Source organism: Nyctibius grandis, chromosome 5 (assembly GCF_013368605.1).
Source record: "Nyctibius grandis isolate bNycGra1 chromosome 5, bNycGra1.pri, whole genome shotgun sequence".
NCBI classification, from domain to species: domain Eukaryota; kingdom Metazoa; phylum Chordata; class Aves; order Nyctibiiformes; family Nyctibiidae; genus Nyctibius; species Nyctibius grandis.
Window position 1 is genome coordinate 72701741 of NC_090662.1, and position 19498 is coordinate 72721238.

Here is a 19498-nt window from a genome sequence, read left to right on the forward strand (position 1 = left end):
CTGAGAATTTTGAAGCACTTTATAATGTATGCTTTAAGGACCATGGTTTCCCTGGGATGAATATTTTATTGAAACCACTTGGTGTGTGGCTAAATTGAAATAGAGAGTTTAAGTGGTTTATTGAGCATGGCAGAGAGGGACAGGGGAGGCTCTGGCTAACTGTTCTCCTGAAGCTGGTCTGCAAATTGCGTCACGGATTAAAATATACCCTGTCTACGCCAGAACATAATGGAGGAAAACAAAGACTGTGAGAGATTGTGCTCTTCAACCCCTCTCTGCTACTCATACCTCACTGAGTAGGTCTCTGCTGGGCTATTAATTCTACGAGCAATTAGACTGAGGAAAATTACCAGGGAAATTTTGCAGTCACTTTCATTACAGATATTATTACTGGTTGTCTATTGTCATCAGCAAAGCCTGTTTCATCAGTGTGATGTAGCAATTTTCATTCTTTTGCATATGTTCCTGTGAACAAAAGGACAGTCTGTGAGGAACAGCTACAAGCTGAGAATGTGAATTTTGTCTGACAGGAAGGAGGTGGCCAGTTCCACCAAATTTCACCCTTCTCCTGCCTACATGACTGCAGCAGCACAGATTTGTTTCAGGACACACTGGTAGAAACCCTCTTCCTCCTCTAGTAGTGACAGAGATCTAAGAAGCTCTACGAGAAGATTTCAGAGAGTCCTTAGAGCATATGGGCACTTGTAGGTGGTACCTTTTGCTTTAAGGTTAGCTGTGGTACTTGTAGAGCCTGGGGTCCTCCAGTTGGTGATATTGAGGCACTCTCTAGATGAGCTTTTACCAGGGAAGCTATAGCGTGGGGAAGGATGCTGCAGGCCAACAACCATGTATTTACACCTGAATGCCTACATATACAGAGCCTCTGGGGCTGTCGCCTGTGCATGAGACACAATCTCTGTCTCTTCCGAATGTCACCAGGCAGACAGAAATCCTGGGATGAAGCTGCGAAGTGTTTTGCAGGAGGTCCTACAGGCCTCCTGCTGCACGTGGAGCTGTCCCACAGCTGGCTGTGAACAAGGGTCCCAGCTGATGGCTTCAGTGACCTTGGACTGAGGTCTCAGTTTGCTAAAGAGGAGGCAAACATGGTTCATGCTACAGTGAATGACGTTCTGCGAGAAAGCTGCAACCAGTGTTACTGGGAAAGGAAAGCTGGGTAGAAGAGATAGATAGCCCTGTTTCACCTTTCTTGGACAACAAAGTTACTGTTTCTGAACTCCTGTTTCAGGGACAGCAGTTCCGAAGATGCAGAGAAGCATGACACCAGCAGTCACTGAGAGCACAGCCACCTTTCCTCATCTGCAGATGCTCAAAGGAAAGATACTCAAATGCCCGAATTATCACCTCAGATCTGGGTAGAGGGCAACTAATGAAAGGCATGAGGGAAGCAGTACCTCACCTTGTGAGTGAGTAACATCAGAAGGTTTTATCATCACTGGGTGCTGTACCATCTAAGAGCAGTTTCAGAGCTGTTTTGACCTCACAATCCAAGGGAGAATCAACAAGGATCAAGGTAAGTGATGACTACTTAAACTGTTGACTGCATTTTTGATGCCAAATAGAGAGGAAAAGTATTTTCTCTACCTGCCAAAGAGTTTATTCTGTATTACTGCAGTGGAGTTACATTAGTCCACTGGGCTGCATGGTCATCACTCTCTCTCTGGAGATATTTTTGGTCCAGCTATTTCAGTGGAGGACACTTGTTTTTGTCTCAACTGTTCCACCATGTACCTTTTATTTCCCATGGCCATGCCTGGCTCAAAGTATGCAGGGTTTTATAAAGGTCCTGCCTCCTGGGGGCTTGAGGACTGCCTAGTCTAGTGGGTGAGCCATGCCTGCCAGAAAGGTGTGAGGTCTCCTCTTTGGTGGAACGAGACCAGTTTTGGTGCCTGTGCCTGGCATGACCAACTGCTATTTCAGCAGGGGCAAGCATGCTTTCCTTAGGGTTATGCTCCATTATTCTCCACTGAGACCTTCAAAGCTGTGCTGGTTGAGAGAGCCTGCAGTCGCAGTGCATTGGGCTTCTTTAATCTGTTGTCACTGTACATAACCAGTGCTACATTAGATATTAAGACATTATTTTTCCTCTGGTGGAAGAATTGTTTAAATATTCCAATTTATACAATACAGGCCTATATAGGCTCTGGATCTTTGGTTTAAAAGATAAAGTTAATTTTGTCATAAAATGCAAGGATATACGTAGGTAAATCTAGCAGCCATTGAGTTCATGTAATCGTTCTAGGTTTACATCATTACTGCTTCCCTGTTCATCTCAGTAACTATCTTCCCCCAAAGATGTTGAACCATTACTACTAGGAGTGCTACCATCCTATTACTGCAATGTCAAGGCTATACCACACTCTTCTCAGATTGCCATTAAAACCATTATGCTGCTATTAGCACTGACAAGTCAGCTCAGCTACGACCATCCCTGAGTTCAACTCTGATCATGCTTGCACTGGCATAGATTAGAAACAGCATTACCATAGCCAACAAATTTAAACTTTCAGTTTGTAAAATAAGTAAGAGTGGAGAATCCTTCCCAAGGTGTCAATACCTCTATCACACTACCTTTAACATCAACGCCATCATTATGGCCACTAATTTGTAGCCATTGTCCATTGTACCGTGGACATATTTTGGTCAGTACCAAAGGCCTTGGCATCTTTAGGCCAACCCCACTATACACAGTGCCATGAGGAGGTGGGGGTATTCAACAGGTTTTTGGTCCTTTTTATGTTAACATTCCTTGAGAAACAGAGTTAAGTCGTATGTTTACCTCCAGGCTACTGAGGTCCGAATTGTTCACATAAGGCAATGAATCATTTATGATTCTTACGACAGGATATGAACAGGCTGACTGATTAATTCTCCTGTACCTGTGATTTCTTCCCTGAGCACTGATCCTCAGCAAAGTGACATTGAAATAAATCTGAAGCCTAAGAATAATCTTTCATGTCTTCATCATCATCTACTTACCAGGGCTCACTAATAACATTATTTATTCCAGAATTGTTGCCCTCATCTGATCAGTTATGTGTTATTGCCACCGTCTATAACCAAGGTGCCTGGGCAATGCCCAGTTATGGGGCTCATTAAAGAAACACTCATGAGGCCACAGTGTTGCCGGCTCCTGATCCCTCCTGGGCAGGGATCAGCAGCCCCAGGGCATCATGCACAAACCAACACCTCCCCAAAGCCAGGTCACCCATGCACACTGCTTGTTGCAAATTTGGGGCCTGCGAGATCAGCTCATACCTCCTCCCCCCTGCAGCACAGTGATGGATGTGCTAAGTTGTTAAATGTAGAGGGGAAAGTAGGGGTGGGCAGGGACATGTGGTGCCTGATGCAAGCATCAGCACCACCTCTCTTACCTCCTTCAGGATTTTGAAGGACTCTGTCAAGGCGTTGCTCACAGTCCCCACTCCCTTTGCGTGCAGTTCGTCCACCAGCTGCTTGAAATGCTGGCGAGAGGCAAAAAGGCAGCAATGAGTTGCAGGCAGGGCGCTCCCTTGGACCAGGGGAGGAAAGGGTAACCTAGAAAAGCCCATTGGGCTCCTGATCCTTCACCACTGCTGGCAGGGCAGTGCATCACCGCGATGGATGGAGGTGGGAAAGTCAAGTGGCTGCTCCATTGGCAGTGCCATCGTGTTGCACCTACCCCCAGGCAGCCACGGCAGAACTGCGTTTCTCAGTCTGTGGGGTGTGAACCATTGGTGGTCCATGGAACATCACGCAAGGGACAACACTATTAGAAATTGGACTTTCCCTTATCCACCCCTTCAGGAAAAAAACATTCCTGTGCATGCAAGAGCAACAGGATTGGGAAAAAGAAAAGTAGTAGACAAGCATTCAAATTTTAACAGGCATTGATCTGGTTGTAAATGAAACCCTCAGAGAGTGCTCTCTGTAGGACAGAGTGCCCAGAAGGCTAGGGGTTCCTGTGGGAACCACTGCAGGACACATCGCCCTCTGGAGTCATACTCTGCGACCCAGGGCTAAGCTGGGAAAAAAAATTTGGAGAAAGTGGGTTGTAAAAGACATGAGGGAGTAGGCTGCAGCATCTTAACTCCGCATACTTATTACATTAAGAGAACTATCTGAATGACATCGATAGGAGCCTGGTACTCACCTCTTTGTTATCTCTGTCTGCTTGGACCAAGGTACCCTTAAAACAGGGTTCAACAAAATGAACGTAATCATTGTACTGCAAAGAAAAAATGGGAAGAAAGGGGTTGTAATGGGAGAAAATTCACAAAATGGGTTCACGTCCTAGGTGGACATTCAGAAAATAGTATGGAGCATTATGCCATTTTATACATATTTCCCTTAAGAATTGTTTGTAGTGATCATGGCAAATTATAATTTTGATAAATCTCATATTTGTTTAAATAATTATGGTGTTTAATAATGGTGTTTTGCTGAGTTCTATGTGGGCATATCTGCACATACAAAGCTACTATTTTTTCCACTCACACTCTAAAGATTTTCTCCACACTCTGTTAGCTTGTGCCCCTGGCCTTGCTTCTAGCACTATTTGCACATATTTTTGACTTCTGGAAACTTTGTGAGTCCCTAGTCACCAGCTGAACCTTGCAAGTGGTTTTGTAACCTAATGTTTGATGCCTGGGGTGCATGGCTGAAAGATAACACATCAAGTTACCACACATCCACTGACCTGTGATAATTAGTTGGGTGTATGCTTCTGGCCTGATACATATGTAAAGTAGAACATGCCAGTGTAAACCTTTTCCTGCAAGGTTCAGAAAAGCATAATTCCTAAGAGCATGGCTAAGAGGCCACTGATGCTGAGCTGATCAATAGGAGCTTAGCTCAGGCTATAATGTATCTGAGCCAGTAGGTTCTTGGTGTGAGTACAGTAAAGGAATATATACTAAGTGCTCTTTCTGGGATTGTTTTTGAAGAACAGATGATACTTCCAACTCCTTAATGACGTCCCTCCATTTTTCTGCCAACACTGTTCACACTTCCATCTATCCACCCATATAAAGACCAAGCTGTCACCATTGGAATTTCTAACTATCTCACACAGTAAGAAGCTGTCAACAAAAAGCAGACTTTATATCTCAGTGACCATGCCCTGCAAACTTTTATAGAAGGGAGCCTTGGGAAAGAGATGGTGCTTGAATTAGCTTTGAAAATTAGGTGAGTAGCCATTTGCCTTTAACCTGGCACCAAGCCCCCCAGTCTTGGCATGGATCATGGAAAAGTTTTGCTTTCTGTGGTCAGTGGTGCTGGTTCTCTGTGGGTAACTGGCCCATCCTCATCCTGGCCAGGGCTTAAAAAAGGAGAGAGGAGCACAGAGGCAACCTGACCAAACTTCATGCCAGCCTTTGCAGATTGACTCTTAACTGGATTGCAGCCTTGCAGGGTGCTGGTGCACAAAAAGGCACATGGTGGTAATTTTCTAGGCTGGAACACTGTCCTGAGGATTATACTGCTACTGGCCCCAAACACAGTATTATGCTATGCTATGGTAGGTGAATGTATTAGCTCAGGTCCCTGTTAGCTCGGGTGTCTCTCTACAGCACTTCGTTATCTGTTGCAGTCACATCCCTAAGTAAGCAAAAAGATGCAGCTGGCATCCTCCATAGGGGGGAGTGAGATGACTTAGCAGCCACCCTACTGACCACATGAAGCTGACTTCCCAGGAGTAATTGGCTTTAATCCCCCATCCAACACCTGTCCTGAGTGTTGTAGTTAATGCCACTGTAATGCCTGTAGTTTGCTAAGAGGACTGAAGGGTTGGTAGGAGGCACAAGGAAGAGAACTCAGCACTGGAAATGGGACATACTTACTGCAATGATGTTGACAAAGTCATTTTCTCCCAGAGTATCTAAAATGGTGGCGATAGTGTGTTTGGCAATGGTCATCCGCAAGCCCTTCATGCTCCCACTGATGTCCACAATGATGACAATGTCCTTGGGAGAGGTGGCCGCTTGGATGTACCTTTATAAGAAGAATAATACAAGGAAGCAGGGTGAGCGTATGGGGAGGAAGAACGCTGGGTACGCTACTGTAACATGATGCTAGCTGCAGCATAACATGCACCATGAGCACAGCTACCCAGCAGGGTCAGGCTGGGCATCTGATGGGTCCCTTCCTACCAACCTGCCTCTCCCGCCGGCCCCAGCATCTCACTTCCTGCATTGGCAAGTGCTGAGCCTGCTGCAGATGTATGTCCAGATTCAGCTGAGAGTAACAACTGCTAAAGCCTCCTTTAGCCATGCTGAGTGGACTGAGTAAATGCTCTGCATTTCTGGAGTCTGAACAGCCCTGTCCCTCCAGTCACAGAATTATAAGGAAGGATATATTGGCAGTGACTTCCACGTGTCACATGTCAGATGCCATATGGAAAGCTGGCATTGGCAGGTGGTAGGGCAGGCTTCCTAACCTGGTATTGCCTCCATTTATGTTTCCCTCATCTCTCACAGGAGCAGCATGGGGCAGTAACTGCTCATCAGCAGCTCACCAAGGTGTCACCTTGGAAAAGAGGGAGAGAGGAAGACAGGGAAGTGCTTTGGCCAAGCCTCTCCAAAACTCTTACCAGCCACGATTCCTGCAGTCGAAGGAAACAACTCCGTTCTCATCTGGTAACCACTTTATTCCTGAAGGGAGCAGCAAAAGGAGCAATCAACACACACAGACAGGCAGGCATCTGCTCCCCACTCCCCAGGCACCCATAATTCTGCTGTTCACTGCTGAGACCCGGCTACCCCACAGAGGCATGCAAGTCTGGCCAGCAATAGCAGCAGCCATTCTGCAGAAATACAAGCAGAGCTGCATGGTCTTCAGCAGTTCTCAGTAAACAGTTTGTTAAATTTCTATTAAGAAATGTACCTAGGCATAGTCTGTTCAAATTTGGGGAGCAATTGCACTTACTTTAAACTTTCTGCCACTTTGATGTAGTTCTCAACAACATCTTTTCCTCCCTAGGGGTGGTTGAGAGCATAAAAAAGCAGCAGGAGTGACAGGGACATGTCCCAGATTCCCAAGGCTAAAGGCAGTCATCTCTGCTTTCCCCTTCCACAACACGTGACAGGTCACAGAACAAGGGCACACAGCCATCTGACAGAGGGGCCACCAGGCCAAGCTACAGCTGCGGAGGATCTCATGGGTTCCTCCGAACAAGGGGCCTCCCCCTCTTGTGCTGTGACCTGGTGTGCCACTCGCATCTGGCAAGTGGATAACAAGTCAGGCCGGTCAGCTGCATCTGCCATGTGTGGCCTCAGAGATGGAGAGAGGCTGTAGCCGCTGCTAAAAAGCACAGGGAGCACAAGGCAGGGAGCCCTTGTGCAGCCTCTGCACCCTGCCTGCGAGATTCAGAGATCTTGCCCTGGTGTTTTGTGCATTTCAGAGGGCAGTCTGCCCGAGGTACATCCCTGCAAGCAGACTCCTCTGGGGTCACAAGGACAACATGGCTGGGGGGCTGGTCCATGTGGGGAAAAAAGGGATTTTTGTCTGCCATAGATACTATTCCTTCAACCTAAGTGTCAGCAGCTCATGCACTGAGTCTTTTTGCTTACTTCACCCTGCTCCTCATGGGCCATGCTGCTGCAAGCTTCCTGAAGTGTGCTCTTCCATGGCACAGTCCCTGTCCTGCAAGACTACTGCTTTGCACAGAAAGGGTGAAGCCGATCTCTGTGCTTTTACCTGGGTAGAGCCTGAAGAATCCAGTGGAACTGCCAAAGTACTGCCAGGTCAGCGTGGGATCCCTTTCAAAGTTGTCCACAAAAATAGGATTCAGGGCTTCTGACATGTAAACACCATTCAGGATGTCAGGGTCTGTGGGGAAAAGAATAGAAAATCAGGTAAAAAGTGTGCAAAAGAGGGGAGGACACCCCCCCTTACCCCATACGGAGAGAGATTGGAACAAAGGCAACCCCAGGAGGAATGCAGCCTTGTCCAAAGGTGGTTTTCCTCGTGGTCTGCAAAAGCCATGTCCCTTTATCCCAACCTCTTCCCCTCACAATGACACCTGTCCCCTCAGCAGCGGCTTTCCAACAGGCATTGCAAAGGGAATTGGATGCATCATCCAAGTAAATCCTGGAGGGTAGGTCACCACTGGCCACTACAGGTGATCACACACTGTTATCCCCATTTCTCTTTCCAGACTTGTCTGCCCTTGGGCGTTACGTCTGGTTGGAAGAGGGCTCTGAGAGATCCAGGAAAACCCACGCTGTGCTGAGCACAACTGGCACACCGTATAGGCCGGACCCAGCTGCTCCCTATGAGGAGATGCGTGGCTGTTGTAAGGCAACTGCCTGATGCACCACTAAGTGAAACAGCCTTTCTACAAAGAGTGTTTAAATTTATGCTAGATGTAATTATCTAAGACAAAAGAGCTCTAGGATTTACATGCTGTTTCTCTCTCCCCTCTCTTTCCCCACAATTTTTTGATGATTTTCTTCTTTGTCTTCCCTTTCTTTCACAAAGCCTGAGCTGTCCTCCCTTGCCTCTGATCTCATCAGAATGAATAGGAAGTGCAGACTTGCAAGAACTTGTAAGAGGCAGTGTATATTTGGTGTCTGTGTTGACTCATTGCCTCAGGAGACCAAACAGAGAAGCAGCAATAGAAAAAGGGAATTACAAGAAACCGATCATTGTAGGATTAACTGTATTAATGTTGAAAGGGATGGGGCTTTGACTTACCACTTCCTGTTTAGTCACTTCACTAAAGGCAGTTTTGGTCAAAATAGGGGAAAAATGGAACTGTGACTCCTCAGTGATGAGGCCAAAGTAACTCATGCAGGAAGGGAGCCAGAAGAGCTGTGGAGAGCCAGGCTTGCTGCTGTTTGAAAGAGACGGAGTGAGTACTGCCAGGCACTGCTCCCGGGAGGAGCCCCAGGCATGGAAGCAACCCTCCTCCTCCTGCTCATCCTCCAACCGTAGCCAGAGCAGCTGGATGGTTTGTATCAAGCTGTACAGGCAAGAAATCAGCTAGCTGGGCAGTGCCTCTCTGATGTTTCTGACAGTGGCCATTTGACCACCTCTTTCTGTATGCTGCTGTAGGCAGCAGCCTACTTTGTGTAGCTCTGCTGTAGCTACCCACAGCCAGCTCTTCTGGTGGTTCTATTGTGTGCAAGGGTTTAGTGTCTGGGGCTGTTAGACCAGATGGAATTCATTTAAAATCATGGGAGAAAGAGAACTCCCTCTATTGTACCTATAAATAACGTAGCAGTTGCGAGCACAGTCACCAGAGCCTGCCCTGTCTGGTCCTGAAGACTGTGAATGAGCTTCATCTACGAGAGAGGTAATGGCAGGTTTTTTTTCTTGCCAAAATGTATGCAAGGGGAAGAGCTGATGGGGAGGCAGGCAAGGAGCCAGTTCAGGCGGCTTCAAATGTTGGCCAAAAAGAGCAACAAACTTAGGGCAATGGCAACTGGTGTCTCAGCCTGCAGATTCGGCAGTGTGCTGACCAGCCTGGAGATGGACTGGTTTCTGATGTGTAGCTGGAGCAGTATGAGTGTGCAGGGGGAAAGAACACAGACCAGGTACAGATGAGGCCATGAGAGCCTCGATGCCTCCCTGGGGTCCCACAGCTGCCAAAGTGTCAAAGGTTTGCAGAGAACAGAAAATACTGCAGAAGAGTCATGTCCCAGTAGCAGTTGTGAATTACCCCCAGTCCCCTACAGATATGCTCACTGGGAATTAAGAGTGTCCTCGTGAGGTGTTAGTGCCTCATAACACAAAGGTACTTGGGGTCTAAATTCTCAGCTGAAATCAATGAAATCCTTGACACCTCAAGACCTTGGCAGATCTGACCCTTTGTACAGAGTAACATTTGCCAATAAATTCACATCACATTTTGTTTCACAGCATCTTTGGTTGGGTAGATGAACCCTAGGAGACTATACTGCCTGACTAAGATGGAGGACTGTCCATCATTAGAGGTCTTCCAAGAGCAGATTATACCTAAGCCCTGTCACAGTGACAGACTACAACACAGACATTACAGTGCCTTGGGACAGTACCTTTCCAGCCCTGTTTTCTGTCAGTTGTTTTTTTTTTCTATTCCCATCCTTTCTTTCAGTATTATTACTGGCAGTTTCCACAGCAGCCTACTAGTAGTGAGAAAGTAGGGGCCAGTAGAGGCCATTACCTTTGTTGTAGACATTGGTGGGGAGCTGGATATTGCTGTATGTTGTGTTCACCAGCAGGTTATTGAAATGCTCATTTGGCTCCAAAATGAATTCATCTCCAAGCTCCACATAGTTGTCATTTTCATCCTTCTCATTAATCAGGAGAGAGTTGTAGTAATCAAACTGTTGATGAAGACAATGGAAAAGAGAAAGGCAACAAGAGAGAAATAAGACAGACTATTACTCAGTACTGCCTGAAAAAAAACCACTCTTTAAAACATAAAAAAGGGACATCTGGAAAATTCGTGCTTCAAATAGGATCAAGATGAGAAGCAAACAGGAGCCATTACCAACTGAAAAGTGTCAAGCTGCCCAAATGATGGTTTCTGCCCAGTTTCTTATTGTCAGGTGCCTACATGACTGAAAGCATGGTCATAACTGGCAGTATAAGAGCCACCTGAGAGCAAAGGGACACAGTGACTGATTCCTGTGGTCTCTCAGAAGTATTTAAGTGACTAGCCAGAGAGGTGGAGCGTCTCACTGGGTCTGGCTCCCAGGTCTGCTACAGGGCATGCTGGTGCTGACCTCACTTGCCCTGTCTCTACAGCTGTCATTTACTGGAGTTAACTCCTGATGTACATCCAGTAGGGATTATCCCCTCACTCTGTCACTCCAAGAAGAAGGTGCTAATCAAGAGCAAAGGATAGAGCAGAAGGTGCTCAGAGACAATGCAGTTTTCCCCCTATGAAGGCCACTGGGGATTTAGCATCTATGGTCAGTTTAGTATCTTCAGGACACTCTTCACCCTTGGATAACAGAAGTTTTTAAGATGTTCTTGTTGACTCTATCTGAGGGCAGAGGTTATTTAAGGATTTGTGTTCAAGCATTAACAGTATGCAGGGGATGCGAACTGTGTGTGCAAATACAGGGTCATGTACCTTGACTCACCCATGACCCTTACCATGAATGCAGCTGACCCATTAACATGACTGTAATGTGACTCTTAAATAAAGAGGTAGGAGAGGTGAAATTGGTAGATAGCTTGGTTTCAAGAAGCATTTTCATTCCCACCCTTTCCCATCATGGAGAAGTGTACTCGCAGGGGTAGCCTGTACTTCTGCTAAGCACTCTGTAATTGTACCGTGGACAGTGGACTTCCTTCATTAGAGTTTTCACTCCAGTTCCCTTCACCAGCAATAATCCCATAGCTTGCCTACAGTTTTTAACAGAAAGCCAATTATCCAAATTGCTTGAACAGCACCCAGCTTTCACCTCACAGGGAGTCCTGACAAGTGGGTGTCTGCAGGGTAGAGAAAAGATGATGGAAGCTGTTGAGAGAGATGGTGAGAAACTCAGCTCATTGGGATTAATGGTTTGCTGTGGGTATTTGTAACAGCACCCTCCTCATTGCTTGTACACACTCAATTTTTAGCTCATTTTCTAGCCAAGAAACCCACAAAGCACCAGCTAATTTGCACTAACATGTCACATAACAACAACGTTGGTGTAATGCCAATAACATCAAGCAACCCCAATGTCTTCCCAAATACTTCCCTTCCTGGAGCCAAAGGGACTGACCTCCTAGGTGTTACTAGGTTTGGGATCTGCCAAGGGAATCACTTACTCGCACCAGTTTCTAGAGAAGCTGAGTGTCCTGAAGACAAGGAAACTTCTAACCTGTCTAGGAGCATGAGGTGGCTGGGTGCTGCTAGGCCTGCCTTTTGGCTAGTCTTTCTGAGGATGCGTGTCATATTTTGTCGCTGACAGGGATAAACTTACCTCCAGTGAGGAGTTGTACTCATGGTTCAGATCTGCATCTTCTGCTGCTTCCACCAACCTCTAATGCAAGCACACAGAAAGAAAGATGAGGGGGTGCTCTGGAAAGCCCTCCAGAAGTTCTTCCAGCTGTATCAGCCATTCACATAGTTAGTGAAAAGACACATGACTGCCTCCTTCATCACAGCACAGAGTCATGGGGCTATAAACTTCCCTCTTTCCCTCCTTTTCTGCTGACCTGTCATTCTATGTTGCAACTTTACAGCTTGGAAGGTGTATTCACAGCTATTTATTGCTGAGCATATTCACACCTACTTACTCCAGAGTCCCTACTAAACCCCTGAGAAATCTTAGATATCACAGGACATACACAAACAGAAACATGTCCATTTAGAGAAACAACAGCCAGAGATTTAATTTAATTTTCCATGAACCCTTCCAAAAAGCCATGGGAAAGGGATTTCAGACCCAGCCTGATGTCAGTATCTCATCAAAGGAAAAGGCCTTGTGGGAGTCTCAGTCTGGTATTGTTACTGAGACAAAGACCATGACTTGATTTCATAAAGGGCTCAGCGATGCTGTGGCCATTTATAAGTTCTTACCATTTATGGAAGGCAATATAATCAACAAGTATTCTCCAATATGATGCTTCAGGGCACCAATTCTCAGTTGGTACAGACTGGGAAGGAATCCAGCTAAACATGTACATGTTTTCAGAGTTCCACAATCAGCGACAGTCTCAGCAAAACTACTTTTTTCTCCTTCACAAAGGATAAGGCACTCCAAACGCTGGAAAAGTCTGGCTATGAATTTAATGTTATGGGCCAAAGCTCTGGGTCTAAATATGCTCACATTTCACTTTGAGATTCAAATGATGTGTTTCTGGATTACTTTTCCACATTAGACGCCTTAAACAGTCAAGGCTCTGTGACTACAGAAATATGCTTTTCATAGTGGGTAAATATAAGGGAATACGATAGATCCTTAGATGCAAGAAGTAAGAGGGGCCATAATGATTACCTGCTCTGATCTCCAACACGGCAACAGCTAAAGACCTCTTGCCACCTCCTCCATGCTTCCCCGTGTACACAGCTGGAAATCCAAGTACCTTCCTTGCAGCTCGTATTCAGGGGCTGCAGGAATTTCCCTTGAGCCACACACACAGCTGAAACAAGCTACTAGTCTTCAATGGCCAGAGTGCATTATGCAAGGATGAACTTCATTTTCATGAAGAGAAATGAAGCATTTTCATGTTTAAAGAGATTTTTTCTCTTTAAACAGCTCTTGTCTCCTAAAAGAGTGTTTGTTCCCTCATATTTATTCCTAGACTTTGTTTTTATCTTATTTCCTCCTTTGGGCTGAGGAAGAAGCCAGCATTCCCTTGTTTGAACACCCACATCCTCCCACCAGTGTCTACTTAAAGCTCAGAGTGAGCAGCCAGCTGCACCAGCAAGCATTTGGTTGGGCAAGGAAGTCCTCATGCAACCTCTGCGCCCACACACTCCTGGTACAGGCAGGAGGCCTGTGTCTACTGCTCTGGGGCTGACAGGAGAGGACTTCCTTCCCATAGGCCCCGTGGTCATACCTCAACGGCTTCAACCTTCCTACGGAGCATGCTTTCCATCTGCTCTGAGAACTTCTTTACCAGCTCCAAGCCGTCCACCTCTTTGATCTTCAGACTTGGCTCCACATCTTTGTACTTCTACCCAAGGGAAAGCAGAAAATCCTGCTGAGCAGGAGGCTTATAAGGAGAGGGGTGAATCTATTATTGTTAGCTCGGTATTGTCTTTGGTGAAGAAAGATGTGTTGAAAGAATTGGTCTGATTTACCATCTTCTCCCATCTTTGCCTTTCCTCCCTTTTCACCCCATAATTTGGGTGTGTGCAGATCACTGGCCATAGCACAAAGCATTTTGACTAAGTAAGAGCAACTGATCCAATTGTGAGCTTGTGGCTGTTGAAAACAGTAATGTACCTGATGCTATTGTTGCCTACAAATAAGAGAGAGAAGCAGAAGGCCAAAACCAGCAATGTACCTGAAGCTATTAGTGCTTACAAATAAGAGAGAGAAGCAGAAGATTGAATTTTGGAAACCTAAAATACACATTGTGCTTACATCCATAATAGCATTATGTGCATCACACACCTGAAATTTACTTAAGGCAGAGGGAAGGGCAAGGGAATGGAGCTGTACACTGTCGTTACATCACCTCCTACGTCATATGTGCTCTGGAGCACTAGTGGGAGAGATGTCATGCTAGTGCATGGCCTGTCCTCCCACAGTGCCGTCATATCTGTAGGGTAACTTGTCAGGTCTGCAGCAAGAAGGGTCTGGTCAGTGCTTCGGTGAGAGACTGCCAAGGAAAGGTCAGTGAGACAGTTATGATGCTACTTATTCAGCATGCACGAGGATGCTTTGGGTCAAGAGCAGCACAGAGGCAATTCCCAGAAACTAGGAATTACTAAGTATGGCTGCTTAGTGCTGCCTCCACTGGGAGAGATGCTGTAATGAGGAGGATCTGGATCTGACAGCTTTAAAGATAACCAGTTTCTTCTGACCATGTTTCATACAATCTAGTTGTTAAAAACCTGAGAGTACTCCCAAACTGAGTAACCGTAATCTGCCTCCCTAGATCTGCCCTTTCAAGACTGGATACAGTGGCCTTTATTTCTCTTTTTCAAAAAATCCCAAAGCTAATGGAGATAGGCAGAAAGAAAGAGTAAAAAAAACCTGCAAAAGGACACAATACAATTAACCCATTTCAGAAAAGATAGAGCCTTATCTTCCCAGCAATGTGGAAGCACAAAGGCAACCGATTGAATTTCCATGGTCCCTCATTATCATTTCTCGCTGCACTGTATACACATCCCCTCTATTTTTATGTTGTACTAGGACCATAGCAGCAATCTCAGCCATGGCTGGACTTCTTGTGCTGGTACAAAATGAGGTGGTGAAAAGGGTAAGGGGATAGCAGGGGTTTTAGTGGCACTTTTGGATTAGAAGAAAGTCAGAGGGGAAGGACTTTGCATGTCTTTAGGGTGAACAAGTGGAGCTTCTTTTGTTCAAGAAGCTCATTGACCATCCAGGAAGGTGGTTTCCTACAGTGAAGGTGGAGTAAGAAATGCCTTGAGGATGGGGCAGGTTGAGGAGGTCAGACAGAAATAGCAGCAGCATCCAGCCTGCAGCAGGCATGGTGGGGAGGCTGCTCACTCTGTCTGGTGTGATTAACAGCAAGGGTTTTACTGGATTAAAAATGCCAGGCCTCGCATCCCCTCTGTTGCAGCTGGGTAGCTCTGGCAGGTGGGGGAGGAGGAGGAGGTCAGGTTGAGTAAGAAGGTTAGCATACCCATGCTGCTGAAAGAGGGATGTGCAACAGCAACCCCCTGATTGAGGTCCCTGGCTGCTGACAAGACCACAGCACACATCCCAGCTGGTGCCTGTCCCATTTAGCTCCATGTCATGGTTTCATCAGGAGGGAAGTGATCTCTGCCATGCTAGGCTTTAATCAGGCCCTGCTCGGGGGGAGGAGGGTAATCTCTCCTGGGAAAGCTAGCGAAGGGGGGGACCACACCAGCACAGGCAAGCATACGCTTTACAAAGTGACCTGCCATCGGTTACCTTGGGTCATATCTTGCATTAAAAAGAACGGGGCTCTTTACCTCTCAATTATTTTTAATGTGCTTTTGACACATTGACAAGTAGATATTAATAGGGTAAAAGTAATCACGAGCAGTCTGCTTATACTGTATGCACATCTCAGCCCTGGCAACTAGCCAGAGCTGGGAAGACAAAAAAAAACAAACTCACAACCAAAAAACTTTCTGCAAAGTTTCAGTTGGCTGCAAGGAATGGACCAGGTTTGAGCTCAGATCCCCTTTGAGCTTTTTTCCTACAAATGATCCAGCAAACCATTTTGTATCTGTATTTCTGCCACGAAAATCTCCTGCTATTAATTAATATTCACTGCAAGAGTTCCTAAAGGTGGGCAACAGAGTACTACCTGTGATTTCAATGCTGTTACCAGACACCATGGCTCAAAGTACGCAGCAAATGCCAACACAGGTGCTTGTAGCCAACCTAGATTAACCTGCACAACCTGAGTTTAGGGTTCAGGTTATCAAATCATTATGATTTACAGAACAGGAATCAGCTGCAGGCTTGGGAGAACTGGCTGAAAAGATCTGATGTTGAAAAGGGGCCAAAAAGTTACCTCTGATATAACAGAAAATCTTTTCATATTCAACTAGTACTTAGTATTCCCTTAAAACAGCAGGAACAATTCATTAAGATTCTCCTTCCACAGTGACAGGGGGATGTTTTAAAGTGGAAGATCCAGGATTCAGTATCCTAAGTTTTATCTGTGAACAGAGATATGTCACCAAATATATTTTCTTGTTCCCACCTCCATGAAATTTGCCCATTGAAGTACACAGTGTTGAGTTACTCACTGCTAGTGAAACTATATTAAGAGTGTGAAAGACATTCCTTTCATCTTCATCCAGGAAAGTGTCTTGACTGAACTTCTTTAATTTGTCTGTTCTTTGCCATGTAGTTATTTGTAGTGCTTTCTAGTAATTACACAGTTGGAGCCAAGCCCTGCTGTCCTTTCTCAGCCCTATCCACAGGGGAAGGCAATCGGCACCTCAGCTGCAGAAGGAAGCAGGAGATAATTCTCAAACTCTTATAACGCATCATGAACATAGTAGGAGAAAAATTAAGTTTTGGGTCTGCTGAACCTGATGGTGTTTCTGTCACTTGGAAGCAAGCCCTGAGAAGCCCAGAACCACTGTGGTAACCTCCTGGCATGGCTGCCATTGGTGGCCCCAGGCCTTTGGTCACTACCTGGGCAACTGCAGCAGCGGGACTGTGGCAAACAGACCTAAGAAGCCACAGGTTCAAACTTCCTGTTCCTTGGCTCTGGGAGATGCTACTGTCCTCCCCTTACTCAGCCTTTCACATTGCCTCTTTGCTCTGGCTGTATTGCCCTTGGCTGTCCTAAACCCCGGCCAGCATTTTAATACAGATCCATCTTCTCCGAGCCAGGCTGATATGCCAGACAAGTGCGCAAGCTTATCTTAACGGCTGCTGCATAATGGTCAAGAGAATACAGTGAATGCTTCAGCCATCAACCAAAACCACTCTTCAGCTTTTGCTACCTCTGTGAGGTTTAATTTGATGATATCTTGACTGCTTGGGACAGAGAGTGACTAGGGGCTTTCTCAAAGCAATCTGATCCAGGGTAAAAACCTGCCATTGTGGATTCAAGAGATGTCTACTGGTTTACCAGGTCTCTGGGAGCAATAAAGCTTGTAAGAAATTGAGTGTTAGGGTTTGCAACATATTAGGGTTCTTCTGGGGGAAAAACAAAAAAACCCAAAGAAATCCAAACAAACTCAAAGCTGCAAAAGGAAATTTATGCTAAATATTAAAGAGGAGGTTTATATGCAACACATACAGTAACTGAAAAATCATAGCTCTCAAAGCAACAATAAGCTAGTTACTTCAAGCCTATTAGCCACAAGGGAGACATGAAGTAAAATTTGAAAGGTGCTGTTGTCTCTCAGTTTGTATTTCCTCAAAGGCAAAACGCCCGTCGACTTAAGCACCGAGGGAAGAGTTGTCTGAGCCTCTACATTGTGCTCTCCGCCCTTCTGCTGGTCTGCGTACACTCATGCACACAGAGAAATATTTTATGCAAAAAAGAGGTAATGGCCCAAAAAGAGAAGAGTGGCTGGGGACCACATGTGTTTGGATTTCCAGACTTGGTACATTTGGCTTCCCAGGCCTGACTTGCCCACAGTCTGGACCAGTGCAGTGATCTACATAAAGCCATTCAGGGCCTGCCAAGATGTATCTCATGGGGCATGAAATCGTTGCCTATTAGTAAGAGATAGGTCTGCATCCTCCTGAAGCTGTTCTGCATCACTGTAAGCATCAGGGATGCAGAGGGACCCCTTCAGGATGGTCCCTGCTTTGAGACACTGATTTGTGAGAAGGTGTAGACCCAGTGCTTGCTAAAGAAATGGAAGCTGAGAGAAGGACTGAAGTGGGTGCTGGCTGGTCCTCTCCTATTTCCCTAGTCCCAGGGAAATAAGGGGATGTCCCTGGGACCATTCCCTAGTACCAGCAAAAAAAAGGGAAATGAAAGAGCTCAAGGAGTGGGACTTGAGGGGTGAAAGGTAAACCCGAGCTGTTTAAACTGCTTAAGTAAAATTAGGGCAGGGCAGGACATGCATTGAGGAGATGACTCTGCTGGGCAGTATTAACAGAGCAAGTCTGGATCAAGCTCATCTGTACCCTCTGCTGGAAGTGGTGACAGTAACTCACTGAAGGACATTTTCCCTCTGAGTCACCAGTGACAATGCATCCCACCCAGTGGTGCCCAGAGACTGTACAAAGAACAGTTTGTGCTGCGTCCAGGCCCCAACACATGCAAGAGCAAACCAAACACTTTCCCCTTTCCAAGAACAAAACCACGTGGCCATGGACCGTGGCAGGCGAGTGTTATTATTTTGTAAGGCTGTCAGACCACCAAGGAAATACAGCTCTGCCTTGACTCCCCTTGACATGAATGCTAGTTTGGATTTGGATACATTCAGGCTTCTTTTTCATCAGAAGTTAGTTTTCTTTGCTTCCAGTGCATTACCCCAAAAACTGAGAGAGTTGTGAATTTTTGTTCAAGATCTAGTTGCCATGACTGTCATTTTTAGTGGTGCTATAGTAGCATCTACATGTCTCATATAACCCCTACCCCAAAGAGATCAAGATCCTGAGTCAAAACATAGTGTGGACAGAGGGAGGTGAAATGACCTGGTGCAATATCTCCAGAGGGCCAAGACAGCACAGCTGTCTTGATACCCACCTCAGTGCCACATCTGTCATCCTTGGCCTCCACTGTTAACTTATGTGACGCTGGTATTTTCAAGCTAAGCCCTGTTCTGCTTAGTCCCACTGATTTTTGGGCTTCAAGAAACGTGTACCCCCTTGATCTGATAGTAGAAGTAGCCACAGAAACAGCACAAGTTGACTGTGTTGAAGCAGTAAGGAGAAGACATAATGGCTGCAGTATTTCTTCACACAATAAGGTGACACCCTTAGCATCTCCCAGAGGAAGCTGGTATCTGCAGACTTTCTGTTGGACAGCAAATACCTATACAGGATCAGACACAGATACCTGACTATCAAATAACCCATATCTGTATCTCTTGCCCGCTGGAGCTCCAGCACCCACCAGAGATGCTGTAGCATGTCACTTTGCCTCTGGCACTACCACTTGGGGACCCCACAGAAGAACAGGCAATGCAGAAGCATCATCAAAACTGCTAAAAGCCGAACTCTTGCCTGCATTGATATCACACCACAGCTGCCTCATAATTAGGGCATGAAGTATCTATGCCAGTGCTGTCAATTTTTTATTGCATGGTGGCACATTCCTCCTAAGAAGAGCTGATGATCAGTATAAACCTTTGTGATGGATGCTGAAGGCCTTTCATGGCCAAACCTAGCAAACCTGATGCTGCAGGAGATGGTACCTTCCTCCAGACAGAAAGCAGCACTGTGGGGACAGGGAAGCTGAGGGCAAGGCAAGTGAAATGATATCC

The 19498-nt window shown here is 46.0% G+C and overlaps 1 protein-coding gene across 1 annotated transcript in view; it reads right to left on the minus strand.

Moving 5' to 3' along the window:
- Positions 1–19498, minus strand: part of CACNA2D4 (calcium voltage-gated channel auxiliary subunit alpha2delta 4) — a 131784-nt gene that overhangs the window by 105676 nt on the left and 6610 nt on the right. The window contains exons 3-10 of the mRNA XM_068401022.1: positions 13483–13599; positions 11901–11960; positions 10142–10304; positions 7693–7824; positions 6587–6647; positions 5838–5988; positions 4151–4225; positions 3393–3482 (exon numbers count right to left, since the gene is read on the minus strand). Coding sequence (XP_068257123.1) covers positions 3393–3482; positions 4151–4225; positions 5838–5988; positions 6587–6647; positions 7693–7824; positions 10142–10304; positions 11901–11960; positions 13483–13599 — 849 coding nt within the window. The remainder of the gene's footprint in view (positions 1–3392; positions 3483–4150; positions 4226–5837; positions 5989–6586; positions 6648–7692; positions 7825–10141; positions 10305–11900; positions 11961–13482; positions 13600–19498) is intronic.